The 16,853-nt window shown below is 44.3% G+C and overlaps 2 protein-coding genes across 4 annotated transcripts; both read left to right on the forward strand.

Annotated features, from left to right (window-relative positions):
* The first annotated feature begins 1,218 nt into the window (after nucleotides 1-1,218).
* LOC109515118 (coiled-coil domain-containing protein 74B-like) lies at nucleotides 1,219-5,256 on the forward strand. 3 transcript variants are annotated; one of them, XM_019868718.1, is made up of 8 exons: nucleotides 1,219-2,304; nucleotides 3,000-3,047; nucleotides 3,269-3,341; nucleotides 3,486-3,672; nucleotides 3,749-3,849; nucleotides 3,947-3,997; nucleotides 4,536-4,643; nucleotides 4,748-5,256. In XM_019868718.1, the coding sequence occupies exons 1-8, from the start codon at nucleotides 2,013-2,015 to the stop codon at nucleotides 4,755-4,757; spliced, it is 870 nt and encodes a 289-aa protein (XP_019724277.1). In that variant the 5' UTR covers nucleotides 1,219-2,012; the 3' UTR covers nucleotides 4,758-5,256. The 3 variants fall into 3 exon arrangements, with proteins under 3 accessions (XP_019724277.1, XP_019724278.1, XP_019724276.1); XM_019868719.1 differs by having other exon boundaries at nucleotides 1,221-2,304; nucleotides 3,522-3,672; XM_019868717.1 differs by having other exon boundaries at nucleotides 1,223-2,304; nucleotides 3,483-3,672.
* A 2,285-nt stretch (nucleotides 5,257-7,541) lies between these two features.
* Nucleotides 7,542-14,365, forward strand: crkl (v-crk avian sarcoma virus CT10 oncogene homolog-like). Its single transcript, XM_019868716.1, has 3 exons — nucleotides 7,542-8,718; nucleotides 10,514-10,988; nucleotides 12,647-14,365. The coding sequence occupies exons 1-3, from the start codon at nucleotides 8,408-8,410 to the stop codon at nucleotides 12,779-12,781; spliced, it is 921 nt and encodes a 306-aa protein (XP_019724275.1). The 5' UTR covers nucleotides 7,542-8,407; the 3' UTR covers nucleotides 12,782-14,365.
* Nucleotides 14,366-16,853: the final 2,488 nt, after the last annotated feature.

Below are 16,853 nucleotides of genomic sequence, written 5' to 3' on the forward strand. Positions count from 1 at the left end.
CGTTCATGTTTGAAAAAGCTAAAGATAGTTTACAAAGAGATCCAGTATAGTAGCAATGTTAGTAGAGCAGAATGAAAGAGCCCCCACCCCCCCTTTAAATATACTTAATTTGCTTTGAGGCATTTTAATCTCAAATATACATTTTTTTTATGGTTGAGTTGTACATTCCTAATATCGACTCATCCTGGCTTTTGTCCTACTCACTCACTGTACAATGGCTAGCACCTGTGATGCATGTATCTTTTTTTTTTTTTTTTTTTCTTAGACTTAAAAATGGTTGTTTCTTGAAATATCTGTGGATTTGTCAAAGTAAAAGTCAAAATTGTTGTCATTTGTTTTGGAGGTGATGTTATCGGTATTACGACTGCCCCTACAATCATTGCTACTGGCCATCCCAATTATCAATTTGGGTCACCATGAAAATAATGTGTGCGTGCATTGAGATAACTTTGGGGTGGGGTCGGGAGGGCATGTATTGTGTTCTGCTGTAATGTCCTTGAGCAGGATGTTGACTCGCTGCCATTTTCGTGGTTGCTGTTCCGAGCATTCCCATGAAGCTAAAATGAAGTGCAACCATCGCGAAAGTTCACAATCTCCTGTAAGGAGTCAAGAGTTTTAAATCTGTGTGTAAAAACATGCCCGAATGTCATCATTTATTTGTGTTTAGCATCACCTCTAGGAATTGTAAATTAAGTTATTGTTGTCATTGTATTTATGACTCTGCGGGTGCAGAGGGAAGATTACCCTACCATTTAATAATGTTTGTTGTTTTTTTTCCAAAGAAAAGGCTTTCTGCTGAACTACCAGCAAGCCATTTTCACATTGTCATGTATGGCAAGACACTATCTCAATGTCCCTGTGTGTAACATAACCCTTACTGTTAGTTGCAACATGAATAAAGTTAAAGGAATGGAGTTGTAGTGATGCTGTTTTTTTTTCCTGTTCAAACTTTGTTTTCCCCACATCACTCTCTTATGCATTTTAAAAGTAGCACAGACAGACTAGGCTTCTTGTTTAAGTTACTGTGAAGTCCTAAAACCCAATTTTTACACCCCTACATGCTGATATGTCAATATTATTAATGCGATGTGAATTAATTTAGCACAGCATCCATTAATTGGATGGCCGTTTTTAAATTATAAATGCAGAATTACTTTGTTATTTCAGTTTTTTTAGTGGGGGCGGGCGCGGGGCTCAAGGATTCTGTACAGTACTTCCATTTGTAATACTGTAGTGATATATACAGTACACCTGTAATATTTCTGTTTGTCCCACACTTTTGCTCCGCCCCCCAACATAATGCACCAATCAGAATGATCTATTGACATGTTTCGCCTCATTTGATTGGTGCTTGCATCTGTCAAGAGTTCCGACTCGAGGTTACGTGACGGCTATGAGGCGTAATGTCACTAAAGTCGGAATTGTAGCTAGTTTATCGAATTATAACGAGTAAAGTCGGACATGATCATCAACTGTTGTTTTCAATTTCCACAATTTATGATTCAACAGTATAACTCATCCTATTTTTAATTACTCGTCTCAATTCTGAGTAAGAAAAGCAAAATCAAGTGTCACTAAGTAATTACTGTCCGGCATATCCCTTATGGACGAGTTGTTGTCGTGTTTCTATGTATAAAATGTGGGGCACTCTTTCGTATTTAATGTTTGTGTCGTGAACCGCACGTTTGTTCTTTGTTACGAGAGCAAGGGGAGTCGTCGTTAATCCGAGACAACTGGACTGCATCGAAAAAAAAAAAGTTGGGCTGTCGCCATAGTAACTGGCGTACGACCAGTGGGGCAGTATCAATTGTCGGATTGCTTGGAGTATTAAAGCTTTTGCTATACATTGCTTTGCTGAAGAACACGGACTGTAACTGCATGTTTTTTAATTTTTTTTAAATTATTATTACAATGGTATCACGGAAAATATTGCTGCTACTTTGACCAAGTTGTCGTTCACTTGCTCGAGGAAAGGGCAAAACGAAGCGAAGCTAGCTGGATGAAGCACGGCTATGTCCAGCAAAAACCTCCCGCCGGTACGCCACCTGCCACAGTGGAGCCGAGTCGGGCGTCTCGGAGTGCCGTGCTCGCCTCGACGTTTACAGGCGAACCGCCTGCAGCCGCTGCCTGTCCTCCCCGCGGGGGACCGAGGGGGCCAGAGGGCGAAGACGGGCTCGGTTCCTGTCGACGCTGACGCCCGCGTCGCATCACTGCAGAGGAACATCGAGTTTCTGCAATACCAACACCAAGAAACGCTGCACAAACTTCACCAAGAAGTGGATATTCTCAGAAGGGAGAATAAAGGTGACCAATTATCCAATTTGAGTAAATCATTTTACTCCTTTATAATCAAATTGGGGAAACACATAAAGTAGATTTTTCATGTATCTGTGCTTTGTGTTTCTTTTTTTAATTTCGTTTGATTTCATACATTTGAAAACAAATGCTACTCTCTACTCTGATTCTGTCGTGCAGAGCAGCATTTTTTTTTTGCCTCACTCACCTTCTCTGCAACATGCGTGGCAACAATGAGGCACTCTGCATTGGCAACGCAAGGTCAAAGTCCCAGTCCACACGCAGCCTGTGGCTGTCAAATGTCTCAGTTAAAAAGTAAATCGATCAAACCTCACTATCCTGTTTTTCTCTGCGTGAAGTTTGCACACTCTCCGGCTACAATGAGGCACTCTAAAGCGGCCATGGCAGAACACGAAGGGAAGATTATTATTTTATTTTTTTACACTACTTCTGCCAATTCTGCTTTCTCCAAATTTGTTGTGTATTACAGTGACAGTAAAGGCTTTTGGATTTTGATAATATGGAAAGAACTACAAACATGGTATGTTAGTCGCATAGCAACGCCATGGTTTCAATTGAGTTAAGTGAAAGGTTAGTGCGTGATGTTCTCTGTTGGAGGTCGACATCTGACTGGTGTCATTTATACTAACCCGGTGTCTTGTTTCTCCATAATGAACCCCGACCTCTTATTTTGTCTGTTGCAGAGTTGAAGTATAAGATGATTATGGAGTCTCCAAAGCCAAGTAGGAAAGGTAAGATGAAGATTCACACAGCAAATGCAAACATGGAAACGTAATGACAATGCACATTGTAATAATTTGTCTTCATTTTAAAGGGAGCATATTATGGAAAAGTGCCTTTTTAAAAAATTGTAGAAATGATTGGCTCGCTAGAGGACCTGGCCAACTATCAAGTGTGAAATCAAGCACCCAAGTAAATCTCTTTGTGATATGCCTACACTGTGTTCTTCTAGTTCTGAAACATAGCCAAGTGGGTGTTGGACCTGTCGTTCGGGGGAGAGAACCCACACAGAACCAAATGCTAAGGTGAATATCTGGTTTAAATGGTTTAAAATGAGAACAACTTGACAGATGGCGCCACAGAAGGCAATTGTCTGCATTTTTATTTATTTTTTGTTATCCAATAAATGTATGTGAAGTAACGTGAGAATGTTATATCTGGCGTAGAAGCATGGGAGACTGTGTTGACATTCATGGACCCTACAGAGCAAATCGAAGGTCGGGGCAGTTAGCCACCTCGCTGCAGCCTCTCCACATCCACAACGGTCTGTCTCACCCACCACGTGCGTCCACGTTGAGGGAATGCGAGCTCATCATCCGCCAGCTGTACAATACCAACAGTTTACAGTCTCAGGAAGTGAGGGGTCACAGTCCAAAGTGTTTGCCACCCATATGCGTGTCTCAACTCACACGCCGACATTTGTGTCTTCTAGATTGTGCGCTACAAGGAATTGCTGAGAGATATTGTGCTCCACAAGAGGATCACCCCAGAAAACTACAATCTGACCAAAGCCTACCTTGTGGATGATATCTGGTGAAGCACTCGAGAACATTGTTGTGTTCTTCCTAACATGGAAATGACAAGCATTGTTTTTATTTTAAGTATCTTTTTTGTTTTGTTTTGTTTTCAGCAAATCCTCTGACAACACGTTTCCTAATCTGGACCTGCAAACAGGAAAAACGTATGTCATTGTGTCTCCCTCACTGTGTGTCACGTTTGACGAAAAAAATGAGTGGACAATTTATTAGTCACAGCACACATTGCGTGCGGTTCTGCAATTTTTTTTTTCTATTCACAACCCACTTTGTTTTTCTCTACCGTGTCTTTGTTATTGTCACTTTTTATCTCATGCACTTATTCGCTAGCTAACAGCCAGTCAGAGGGATCAATTGTCACTGACGGTCAACGGCTTATTCGTTTAAATCAGATCTAAGAAGCATAATGACTGGGAAAATATATGACAAAAAGTCTATAAATTTGGTTTGGGCAAAGTAGCCGCGCCAATTGAACTTTTCCTAGAAGTCTGTTCCAGGGACCTCAGACACTTCAGTCCAACGTGATTTATTTTTGTAAATTATTTTTCTTTTACCTAAAAAAAAAAAAAAATAAATGTGAGTCAGATTTCCGAATGCACCTGAAACAGTCTGTGAAGATGACACAACAGATGTTTTCCATGACATAGCATTGACGAATGCTCTTTTTTTTTTTTTCCCTCCCAGGACCGGCGTGACCCTGCCCGCGCTCACGCAGAGCCTCAGCTCCTCCGTGGCGGAGCGCCCGCGAAGGAGTCGTGCTGTGCACAGAGGCCATGTCAAAACGACAGTACGGTGAGAAGATTCAGATTATCATCTCCCAGCACCATCCACTGTCAGGAAAGCAACTGTTGTATTTTTTTTTCTTTTTTTTTTTTTGTGTCCCTGGACATGTAAAGTCACAGATGATGAAATACAATCTGGAAGGTGTTTCCAGTCGCAGACTGATGGAGGTATTTCAGTGTTACGTGTTGGGGATGTCCCAAAGGATTGGTACCGTGAACAAAGTTCTTGGTACGTCACCAAGTGAATGAATTAGGGATCGGGCTGGCCAGATCAGTGCTAGTTTTATACTTTGTTGACACTTAGTTGTCTTTGGATAAACTAACATGAACCCCAGACCTTGGGCCACCCAGACCCAGTGGGTCAATAATGTTCTTCTGGATGAATGGACAAAAAATAAAAATAAAAATCCCAGATCCACTCCAAAATGTTGGAGAACATCTTCCCAGTAGAGTGCAGCCACCTGTGGTCTTTTCTTCCATTTTCACTCCATGTCAGTCGTCCAAATACTGTTGTCTTCAAAGCGCGCTTTCCATTTTCAACACGAGTACCATCCCAAATCTAAAAATTCATTGCAGATGTTGTAAAGCATGTTTTTATTAAAGTTGGTCTTGCTTGATTTTCATACGCTCCTTTTATTTTAGCCGTACTGTACACACTTAAGCTAGCACATGTCAAGGGCTGGCTTTACACTGCACGTCCAAGTACCCAGCACCAAGTTTATGCTCCTATCTTGATTCTTTTTTTTTTTTAACTCTTGTTTCTGTTTGTGCAGACATAGGTGTGGAACCATTAATCGGTGTCTGATATTTATTTGTAAAGACACCTGATTCTGATGAAAGATATTTATGTCTGGGTTTTTTTTTTCACCCCCCCCACGCATCTCCAAATGACGCGCCCCAAAATGGAAATATGTCACTTGAGCCATGCTGTGTAACTCCAGTCGAATAAATTTTTCTATGTCCGTCCAAGCTGTAAGATGTAATTGTGTCAATCAGATTGTTCTGATATTGTCCTTTGGACTTTCTCACCCACGAGGGCTCCCGTTTACCCATCATAGATGAGATACTATCATCTTTTAAGCAGACTTATCAGTTGGATCGCCATTTTGGCCTTTCTCCTTTCTTACGACAAAGCTTTACGAGAGCGGGAAATGACACAAACAAAAGGTGTGATGTCGGTGTTTCCACGAGGAGGTGTTGTTTCTGAAGAACATCCTTTTCGAGAAACCACTTTATTAACTCTCGATAGTGAAATCAATGAAACAAGTCAGGCTTGACCTTTATCCATGGAGGCGTTGTGTGATTCTGTTTTTCTTCTCTTTCACCCAGTTTGTAGCGGCGTCGCGGCCTTCGCATTGGCAGTAGCCAGTCAGCGCAAATCTATTAACATGCACATCGTGTTGCATTGCTGAGAGCTGCTCTGTGGCAGCTGCAGCCACCACCGAAATAATGACTGAAACCTCAAAACCAGAGGAACCGCATTTTCTTTTTGCCTCCCTTCAGCATATTAAATTGCAGATTTGCTTGGATTTCACAGCTTTATGCCCAATTCCCACCAGCTTTTACTTGAATGTAAATTCAACTATGATTATCTTACATGAAGTTGTTGCCTTTTAAATGGGTTCCCCACAGCATAATGTAATGCAGCTAAACCCTGCCTCAGATAGAACTGGAAGAAAACTAGAAATAGCGTGACTGCTGTGCAATAATAATAAATTCAGGTCAGTAGAGTATCAAATATCAGAATCATCTTAATTGGCCAAGTATGCCCCTTAGTACCTGTGAGTAAAGCAGGGGTGGTGCTCCCCTTTCGTCACGTCACTGATGACGAAATGGGGAGTGGCGTGATAAATATTTCCGATATTCGCCACTCCGGCGAAGGGCCAACTCGTCTGTCAAAAATTGCCCCGGCAAAAACATCTAAAGTGATGGCTAAAGTACAAATGTCTGTATGTGCAGGTCATTTGGGGGCCTCGAGCAAAATAGTGCCAAAGGGCCCGTATTTTTGGCGCGCCCTTCAGTCAACAGCGTACTGCGCAACCCATACACCCAAATTTCACATCTTCGTCAAATTTTGCTGCACCGCAGAAGATAATTCAAACTTCTCGTTCTGACTGACTGTCATTACTTAGAGTAGATCGTGCCAAACCATATTCTAAAATGTGAAAACAAAGAAGTTGAGTTATGCCTTTGCTTTTTTTCCCCTCAATTTTAAGCTTGTATGTTGCCTAAGACTATCTGTGCTTAAAATGCATATAATGTCAATATTTGATGTTCCTCAATCAGCGCATGAGGTGCGGTTACCGACAGGTGACCCCTTCCTCAGCTTTTACACGATTCCCTAGGTCTGGGGGCCTGCGTCTTGCGGCTATTTATGGTGAGTGATGCCAATCATGGGGTTTCCATCCAAATGACAACACTCTTTTGGAGGCAATTTAAAAGAGCAGAGTGAGGTGAGTATGTGAGAACAACATACTGTATTTGAGCCACGAAAATATACCAGTAAACCTTAAATGGGTGAAGTTTTGGCCACAAATGAAATAAGTCCCAGTCAGAGACTGAAACCTCAATAACGGAACCACAAAGTAGTGAGGGTATTCTCTTCAACTGAGAGTCGTCCGTCTGCATGTTTTCAGCAATTATCTTCAAATATGTTTAGTGTATTTAGAAACAAATCTCTGAATTCACTTTATATATAGTTAAGTTACCACCGTACTGGATTTAAGGTTTTTTTTGGGTGAGTGAAATACTATAGGTGGGACTTGGGGGGCGGGGGGGGACTTTGAAACGTCACCGCTGTGTCATGCCAGTATGATTGACAGCTCACACCGGCTCCGCTTCGTCACCCGCCCACCCTCTCCGTCCCTCCCTCCCTCCTTGCTTCCTTCCTCTCCTACGCCCTCCTACTCCCACCTCCCCCTCCGGGCGTCAGTGACGTGCACTTCGAGAGCGGGACCTGCCCTCCCGTCGCCATTTTTTCGTCTCGTACTGGCACCCGTCGGCGGCCGCGTCGAGCGCGAAGAGCAGCAAAGTAGTGCAGAAATACGTCCCCGTGGAATACTAGCGACGCGCGCGCCACCACTCCGGTGTCACGTGATGACATGCACGCGCACGAGCCGAGCCGCTGTTGTGAAATCGTCTGTGGTGTGAAGACGACGTGTGGCGGGCCGCCATTTTTCTCCTCCGCCGCCTCCAAAGTCTGCTCCGACTCGAGACGGGGGCTTCGAGTAGGCCTTTCCGCGACGCGTGTACCGAGGAGCTTCTGCTAAGTCATTTTCCCAGCGGCGACGTTCAGCCGACATGAGGAATTATCAGAGGAACAACTGAGGCCACTTCTCCACCCCCCTCCTCCACTTCTCAGAACCGACACTGACCGAAGGAGATAAATTACCAGACGAGAATCTTCCGGTGTCTTCTCGGAAGGAGGAAGCAAAAAGGGAATCTTCATTCATTGTTGCTTTGGTGTTAAAGTTTTTTTTTTGTTTGTTTTTTTGTCTTTCTTGACCGATTCGACCGAGCCTGCTAACTACAATAACCACAGCATGGTCCAAAGTTGGCTCGGACCAGCCTGTTTGTGAGCTCGTCTGGTACGGTAGTTTGCTGCTGGTGGTAAGGGGCAGGGGGGTTTCTCTGAAGAGCGACACCCTCCAAAGGTGGAGGCTCGAACCACCTGCCCTGCAACCTCCCAATTTGCAGTGATTAGTTGTCTTCCTACAGAGCCCAGTTTGTTGCTTTCTCACGTGGAGACTGAATCTAACTTATTTTTAGACAGAGATGTCCACTGCTCGCTTTGACTCATCTGATCGTTCAGCCTGGTATTTTGGACCTGTGTCCCGCCAAGAGGCACAGAATAGGTTACAAGGACAAAGACATGGCATGTTCCTGGTCCGAGACTCGTCCACCTGTCCTGGGGACTACGTGCTGTCGGTTTCTGAGAACTCCAAAGTGTCTCACTATATCATCAACTCTTTGCCCAGCAAGAGGTTTAAGATCGGAGACCAGGAGTTTGAGCACCTGGCCGCCCTCTTGGAGTTCTACAAAATCCACTACCTGGACACGACCACGCTGATCGAACCAGCTCCCAGGTAGGACAGTCACAAAGTACATGCTGCCATGTAAGATTGCCTGCAGATCCATTTTATCTGGGTTGGCTATTTTTATCAGAAGTAACCTACTTTCACTTAGGCTGCAGACTGTTATGTCATGAAGGATCAAGACAGATCTGAAAATGGTGCACATGGCTGCACTACAACTACACATGTGGTGCTCCAAGATGAATGTAAATCCAATAATTTATTGCACATTTTTAACCTGTCACTGTTTTTCATTAAAGCCCGAAATGTTTGTGATCGATTATGCCTCAAAAGGCGTGCAAAAGCTTGCAATTGCCATCACTTTTGTGCCATAAGGATGCTAAGTGGGACCTGAGCGACGATTAGAAAAACCCGGTATCAAAGGGTTAACAAGTGCATGTGGCTTGTTTTCACTATCCTTAACATCCATCAAAATAAACCTTTGAAATGAAGCACGGGTCATTTTTTTGGGCCACATGAGCCAATTGTCACTAACTCATCCTCTCATAACTAGTCGTGGCAAATGAAACGCATTCAAACGTGGAGCAAACCTTACTTCAGAGTACTGCTTTTGCCGACAAGTTCCTGTTTTCGTGTTATCATTATTTTAAATTTCCTCTTTGTCTTACCACTGATAACATTATCCCGAGCCTTACAATTTGAACAATATGTCGCTCCCACCTTGTCAAGTTCTGAGGGTCCAAATCAGCATGAACCAAAAATTGGATCGCAATAAATGGTTTAAGTCTAAGACATGTTTTGAAGTACTTTTGAAAGATGATCCAAATTTTAGTCACAATATGTCGCTGGGAATGAACCTTAATCGTAACCCAAGGACCCCTTGCGCATTGTGGTCGTCAGGTCTGGGCAATATGGCCCAAAATTCATATGGTACACATTAGATCCCTTAACACTAAATACAATACAATACAATACATGCTGATTTATATAGATGGTACATATCGCAATGAAAAAGTTACATGTCAATTACGTGTAAACAATATGACGCAAAAATGATTTTATAAAGACGTGAAACAAACAACTGTAATGTTCCTACTTCATCTCGAAAAACGGTCAGTCAGCAAATGAAAAGTGCCTCCTCCAGCTCAGGATGTGCCGTGCCCCAAAGCCGTTTCCGATCGTCTTTCAATCAGTCGTCCTCAAACTCTGATTTTGTTGCCGTTACGGATGATTGTCGAAATCCTTGACTTTGCCAATTCGTCGTCTCGGCTGAGCTTTGTCTGGGAGACTCCCTTTTTTCTCTCTCCAAAGTGAGAGACAATTTCAGCCTTCGCAGGCAGCGAGATTTGCTTCCGTTGACCAGACATGTTTCCAGAGGATCGCGCCGTGCCTCTGGAAGTACAACAATGTACGGGTCGATCAGTAGCGTGGCTAAGCAACGGCGGGGGATCCCGCGCTGTTCGTTTTGTTCATAAGCAAGGTGGTGGCGGCAGTAAGTTATCACGTTATAACCAAGACACGCATTCTCTTGAGACACGCATTCAGTGTACCTGCAAATTGATTCACAACACTGCATTTTCTCTTAGCTTAACCGTTAGCAGGGATGCTGCGTCTCTTCTTGCTCGATGTGTCGTCTGATTAGCCAGCTACAGCTCATAGCTGGTACGGAGCAAGTTAGCTTAGTGGCTAGCATTCCACCTGTCGTTCCTGAGCAGCATGGAAGACTTTTTTTTACATACGACAATACCCAAATACGGTTTTCAGCTTATACCCTACATTGCAATCAGCCCAAGTAGTTGTCAACATTTTGAATGCTATCCCCTCCTTTGTATCATCATCTCCCAAGGTACCCAAGCACAGTGAGTGGTCCGATCCAGCCCTTGGGCGGCCAAGAAGACAACCTGGAGTATGTTCGGACTCTATATGACTTTACTGGCAGCGACGCCGAGGACCTTCCATTCAAGAAGGGCGAGATTCTCATCATCCTCGAGAAGCCTGAGGAGCAGTGGTGGAGCGCCAAGAGCAAAGACGGTCGCGTCGGCATGATCCCCGTTCCCTACGTGGAGAAATTGGTACGACCCTCGCCCCACCCGGGCCAGCCGACCATGGGCTCCCGCAACTCCAACAGCTACGGCATCCCCGAGCCCTCGCATACCCTCGTCCACGCCTACGCCCAGCCCCAGACCCCGTCGCCACTGCCTCCGGGCACTCCTGGAGCCGTCAACATGCCGCTGTCGTCCTTGCAGAATGGACCCGTCATGGCGAAAGCCATCCAGAAGCGAGTGCCCTGCGCCTATGACAAGATGGCTCTTGCTTTGGAGGTAATAGAGAAAATCATTTCCATGTGCGGTGAATCGAGATGAAACGTTACGGAAATGTCCAACGAACGATTATAGTGACCCGCACGATCACAGCTCTCAGTATTATTACAGTATTGCGAAAAGAAAAGGAAGAAAATCAAGTCAAAAGACGTCATTGGTAGTCATGAGCCCTGTTGTGTTTCACAGGAAAGGATTCGTCACTTTCAGAGCGGCTTCCACTGCTGCTTACATGTCGAAACGTGTTATATGATGCATAATGTGCACAGATCGCATGCATGGGGGGGGCTCCAAGGTGCTTGGTTTCATTCTATTCCGCGACACGTGGATGTCTCCTGCCTTTGCTGGCATCCATGTCAACGTTAATCCAACGTCGGAGGATATTGGACAGCAAAACTGAATGATGCGATTAACCCTGCCTGTAAATAGAAAGTCATGGCGAGAGATAACTTGGAATTTGGATGACGAGAGTTTGTGGATTCGTTTTGTGTCGCGTTCAAGGAGCCACAGTTGAAACTTAATAACTTGCTAATTACACAAATAAACATAGCCCTGGGCCTCGTGATTCAGTGAAGGTTGGTTATGTGCTTAAGTGTTTGTTTGTTTTAGGAGGCCTTCGTTCTTGTGTAAAACAAGGAACTAAACAACCCCCCGAAAAAAAAAAAGTTACAGCAAAAATATATTGTATTTGCCAACGTTGGGGAAACATCTTTTATACTTTATTTACTTTTCAACAAACAAAACGAGTGCACAATGAAGCGTCATGAATGAATGGATGATCATATTGTTTAAATGACTCTTAAAAATAACATTTACGCAACAATTAGAACCTTTCCAAGGGCTACCTGAATAATTATACTCGTATCTCGCGTGTCATTGAGGCAGCTTAGAGAAGATTTAACCATGCGTTCGCCACCTGGTGGGCGGCCGGCTGCCGTTTGAGAACGTACTTGATGAGATGCTGTGATAGATTTGGGCTGGACAAGAACTGGCGGTGACTCCAGCTGGCAAATTGGATTCAAGTGAAAATGACTCCTAGCATATTGTCGCTTGTACTCGTGTCTCTTTGATGGACCAGAGATGGAGAGACTATAATGATGGTGGCGGCTTTACAATGGTGAAGGAAATTAAGTGTCCAAGGCCTCATGGTTGAAATTTGGATGAAAACCTACCGGTACAAAAAATGATCAATCCTATCAATACCTCTGAAGGCAAAATCATGAGGTTGAAGTTGCAAGTTCAATTATCAGCATTCTCGTCATTTCCTTGTGCCGTGACAGACTTGTAAGAGGCAATGTCCTTGAAGTGTCATTCAAGGCAAAGGTCCAAACGGCGTGCCTTTGCATGCGCTTCCGAGTGGCTTTTCGCTCGCTGTAATCCTGCGAAAGACCATCTGGTGCAACCAGAGAGGGGTCACTTTGGTGTCACGAACGCATCTTGAGCAGTAGTCCGCCGTCAACTCCGTAAAACCGATTCTCTCTTCAAAAAGTCTGTTTTGATTGGTTCGAACTCAGGCGGTCACACGGCTGACAACATTCAGGATGTTTTTTTTTGTTTGTTTGTTTTTTTTAACAGTAGCACTAGATCACAGAAAACATGCCATCATGTTGCGGGTGGCCGTTGTTCCTCCTTTAACTGCCCCCTCCCGTTTCCCTCCTCAGGTGGGCGACTTAGTCAAGGTGACGCGGATGAACATCAACGGTCAGTGGGAGGGTGAGGTGAACGGACGTTGGGGGCTCTTCCCATTCACCCACGTGAAAATCCTAGACCCCCAAAACCCGGATGAGAGTGACTGACTGACCTAAGAATCGAGCTCCTGGCCTGGGCTGAGCTGTACGTGAGTCCAGTCCCCCCCCCCACCCACCCACTAGTGTCACCGTGTGGTTTTCCTGCTTGGAGCTGTATCATGAAAACGACCCCCCAGGCCCCCCTCCTCTTTTTCTCTTTTTGCCACTGCTGTTGCCAACTGCTGCAAGGCTTTGACTGTTTCCATCCTCGGATCCATCCAATCTCACCCCGGACCTCCCTGACAAGCAGTGTTCGTACACCGGGTCCTATTTCATTTCCCCACCTCCAGTGTATATTCACCACATGACATGTTTTGACTGTGGGTTTGTTGTGATTTATTTGTACAAAGTGCGGGGAGGGGGGCGCATTGAAGCAATGGAATCTTTTCTCGACGCAATTTGAGTCCTCCTTAACCTTAATTAAGCACCCACATGACCGCCGAAAGAGTTCATGTGTATCCATTGCTAATCCCAATCGACGTGATCCATGTCAATTTGTTGGACTTACGCCACCCGGGCAACACTTCTGTCTCATTTGCGATGCACATGATGTATGTTGGCGGGGTCTCTTCGCTTGTCTCCTAGCGCACATTTATGCGTTCGGGATGAGCCTCGCAAGCTAACGCCGCCAAGCTTTGTGACTGGGGAACCTCCCCAAACCAAACTTTGCTCATAATATAGAACAGACATCAGCTTGCTGTGTCATATTTTGTCATGAATTGAATACGGCCTTCAGAGGACTAGAAACTAAAACGTTTCCCTACCCCTCCACTATTTCAAGTGCGACATGATGTGGAGGTGCAGGTGAGAAACACGCCCCCAAGTTTCTGGAAGCCAACAAGAGCCCATAAATGCCTTGTTTCTGTGAGAGCATGATAAATGCCTCAATTGTTGCATTCAGTGTTTTTTGTTGTTGTTTTTTTTTATGTTACGCCTCCTGGTCTAGGATTTTAATGAGCTGTTTTTTTTTTTTTTTTGAAATCGTGGGCCTGGGCAGCGGTTGATCTCTTTATGCAAGCTGCCTCGTGTCAGTTTTGTTCATTCTATTTTAACTGGAGGAGGCCCCGCACACTTGACATATCTGCTGTAAAAATAATGATGACCTGCCTTTTTGTCAGCTACTAGCTTCCCCCCAAAATATCTTTTTTTTTTTTTTTTTTTTTTTGGTCAGATGAGTTGCTGTGACTGACTGAGTGATGCTGTTAAATAAAAGGGAAACAAGGAGACGCTTGTGGCCACATGCCGCTTTGTGTCGTTTATATCTTCACTGTTATTTTATTTTACTTTTTCCTTTTACAGCGTCCCGGCGTTCACACTTGATCAAGTCTACGAATTAAGCAATACACCCTGATTGTCAATGACCCTCCCCGAGGTGAACCTCTCGTGCTTCTGAGCTGTTTTTAATGGCATTAACAGTATTACTGTGTCCCAGACTCCTAGGAAAGCCTGTGTTTTACTTAAGGATTAAGAATTGTGCCTTTTATTTTCTTCAACCATTGACACGTGTTAATATTTCCCATGGTTAACACCTGTTGCCGGTATTGACCCTTTATGTACAGAACAAATAAATAAAATTGACATCTACTACTTGCAGCTTTTGGTGTGTTTTTCAGAGCGCAACATGGCCGATTGTGCACTAATACATGACAGTTCCACTTTTTTTTTTTTTTTTTTGTGGCTGTGCCCCAGAGAAAGGAAGCAATTAATGAATTTTAATGAGGTGCTAATAAAAGAAAGTCAGCTGACCCAGACATGCCAGATGGGAAACTTTTCAAGGGCAGTGTCACACGCATGTTTGGAGTTTTTTTTTTTTTTCCTTTTCTTTTTTTCCATCACCTCTAACCAACAGGAATGGCTCTCAAAACTTCAGCACAGTGGCATGATGATGCCTTTGAGGGAAAGCCGGGGTGGGAGTGTCTATCCTAAACACGAGCTTTTCCTGCACTGTTGTGTTGAAAACAATTTGCGTGGTCCTGACATTGTCACCCAACTAATATCTGATTGTAGCATGCACAATTTTAGGTTTGAACTGGGTCCCATGTCTCACAAAGTTTCAGGTCAAGCAACTGGAATAATGTTCAGTCAGGAATTATATCTTGTTGATTGTACACTGTTGACTGACACCTGTTCTTTCAGATCAATCTCAAAGAAAGGGGACAGAGGCTCTAATGTGCCAACAAATCGATGTAGCGCCATTCAGTGATTGGTTGCTTCTGCGGTCACGTGACCCCACTTTGATTCAAGCAAGTCTGACCTCTCCTCGGGGTACTTTGTGAGTGAGTGCAGCGCAGTCGATGCAAGCCATTAAGCACTGCACCCTTTTCCCATCCCTCTCATTTAACTAGTTTGTCATCATTTATGAAGTTGTATCCGAACATGCTAGCATGGTTTCAGTGCTTGTGTGGGTTTTCTTTGCGCTGCAGCTCCCGCGCGCATTCCAAAAACATCCCTGTTTGGTTCACTGAACACTGAATTGTCAATGAGGTGTGATGATAAAACAAGTACTGCATCAAATGCTACGATTTGATGATAAAACAAGTACTGCAACAAAAATAGAATGTTTGAGAGACATGTGCATGATTTGTGCCCGAGTAAAAAACAGCTGCGGATATGAATAGGTAGCTGCGACATGCCCCTTTCAAGCTGAGCGTCTACAGCAATGCTAACCTAGTGTCCATGCTTCCCATAACCTTTTATGGTCCAGTTGCCCCTGCTAACATGGCCGCCACATATGCACATGCTTTTGATGGAAAATGGCTGACACGGTGTCTCGCTTTTTTGGCTTGCTCTAGTCGACTGTAGGTGTGTTTATCTATGACAAGGAAAGCAGCTCAAGCAGGAAACACATCTGTTGATGGCGCCACAGCGCCGTCTACTGGCGCTGTGGTGAATTGCGGCCAATTCTGGCACAAACAGACTTTGAAAGGACTACACAAAGGGACGTTTTGAGTGGATGACCGTTATTTTGTTTCCACTGAACGCGGAAGCTTTGAGATAATTTTTTTGTTTTTACAGTACGTAGAATTGTCTTAACATTTAACTCATTCTCTCAGCTTGTTTTAGCTCCGATTCTTTTAGCTCTGGGGTCACCAACTTGGTTGCCAGTGGGCCTCAGGGTTAGCTAGCTGGGTTAGCTAGCCCCCCACCCTCCAAAGCCGAAAGACACTGCTGTAGAAAAGAGATGATGAACTCCACAGGATAAGATATGAGCTAATGCACCTTTCACTGTTTGGTAAAAGCGCTTGCTGAAGATAGATGTCACTTGGCTTTTGTTCTGCCGGGAGGTTCCTAAATGTCCCAGATACATGTGATGTAAAATATTTACGGTCCAGATGCTTGTGCCTTCTGCCGGGAGAAACTGTGCCAGACTGCCAGTGCTCAATCTGTCTGACACGTCTCCATCTTACAGACGCTGCTATAATATGTCAGCTGCTAGGATTTTAAATGCAGCTCATCATGCTGCGCGTCGTCGTGTTCCTGTGACATTTACCGACATGTCATTACATGTTACACAACCGATAACTGTATGCCATTGGCATTCACTTTGTGTTTGAACAGTAGCTGGCATATAATAATGGGACAAAATGGCACCTTCTTATCTAATGGTAGATACAATTATTATTTTTATAGCTCCCGCGTGAAGTGGCGAGGCAAGCCTAAGAGAATGATTGTGTTGAGAAAAACTGCAAAGCCGACGCTGTCAAATACTGGTGGCCTCACATCTGTCCGAATGATACCTGAAATGAAATGTCGTGTGCAGTGTTCCCAATGAATGATGGATGTGGATGGCAATAAAAGCGATGATCATTATTTTGATCTTCACTCACAAAACGCACATCCCATGAGGCCAGTTGACCCTGCAAGCACCGCCCCCTGCCCCTCCCTCATGGTAACTACTCAACAGTCTGGGATGAGAAAAGGTGCTCCTGGACGGAGCACTTGGCACCTCGTTCACACGAAAGAGTGTGTCAGTCAGGCAATAAGCACTAAGGTCTCATTGGAAACGTTTGCATGCTTTGAAACTTTTTTTTCCCAACAGTTGATTGAAAGGATTCAATATATTTATGAGTGCTCAGGAAGG

The sequence above is a fragment of the Hippocampus comes genome, unplaced genomic scaffold (genome assembly GCF_001891065.2).
Source record: "Hippocampus comes isolate QL1 unplaced genomic scaffold, H_comes_QL1_v1.1 scaffold530, whole genome shotgun sequence".
NCBI classification, from domain to species: domain Eukaryota; kingdom Metazoa; phylum Chordata; class Actinopteri; order Syngnathiformes; family Syngnathidae; genus Hippocampus; species Hippocampus comes.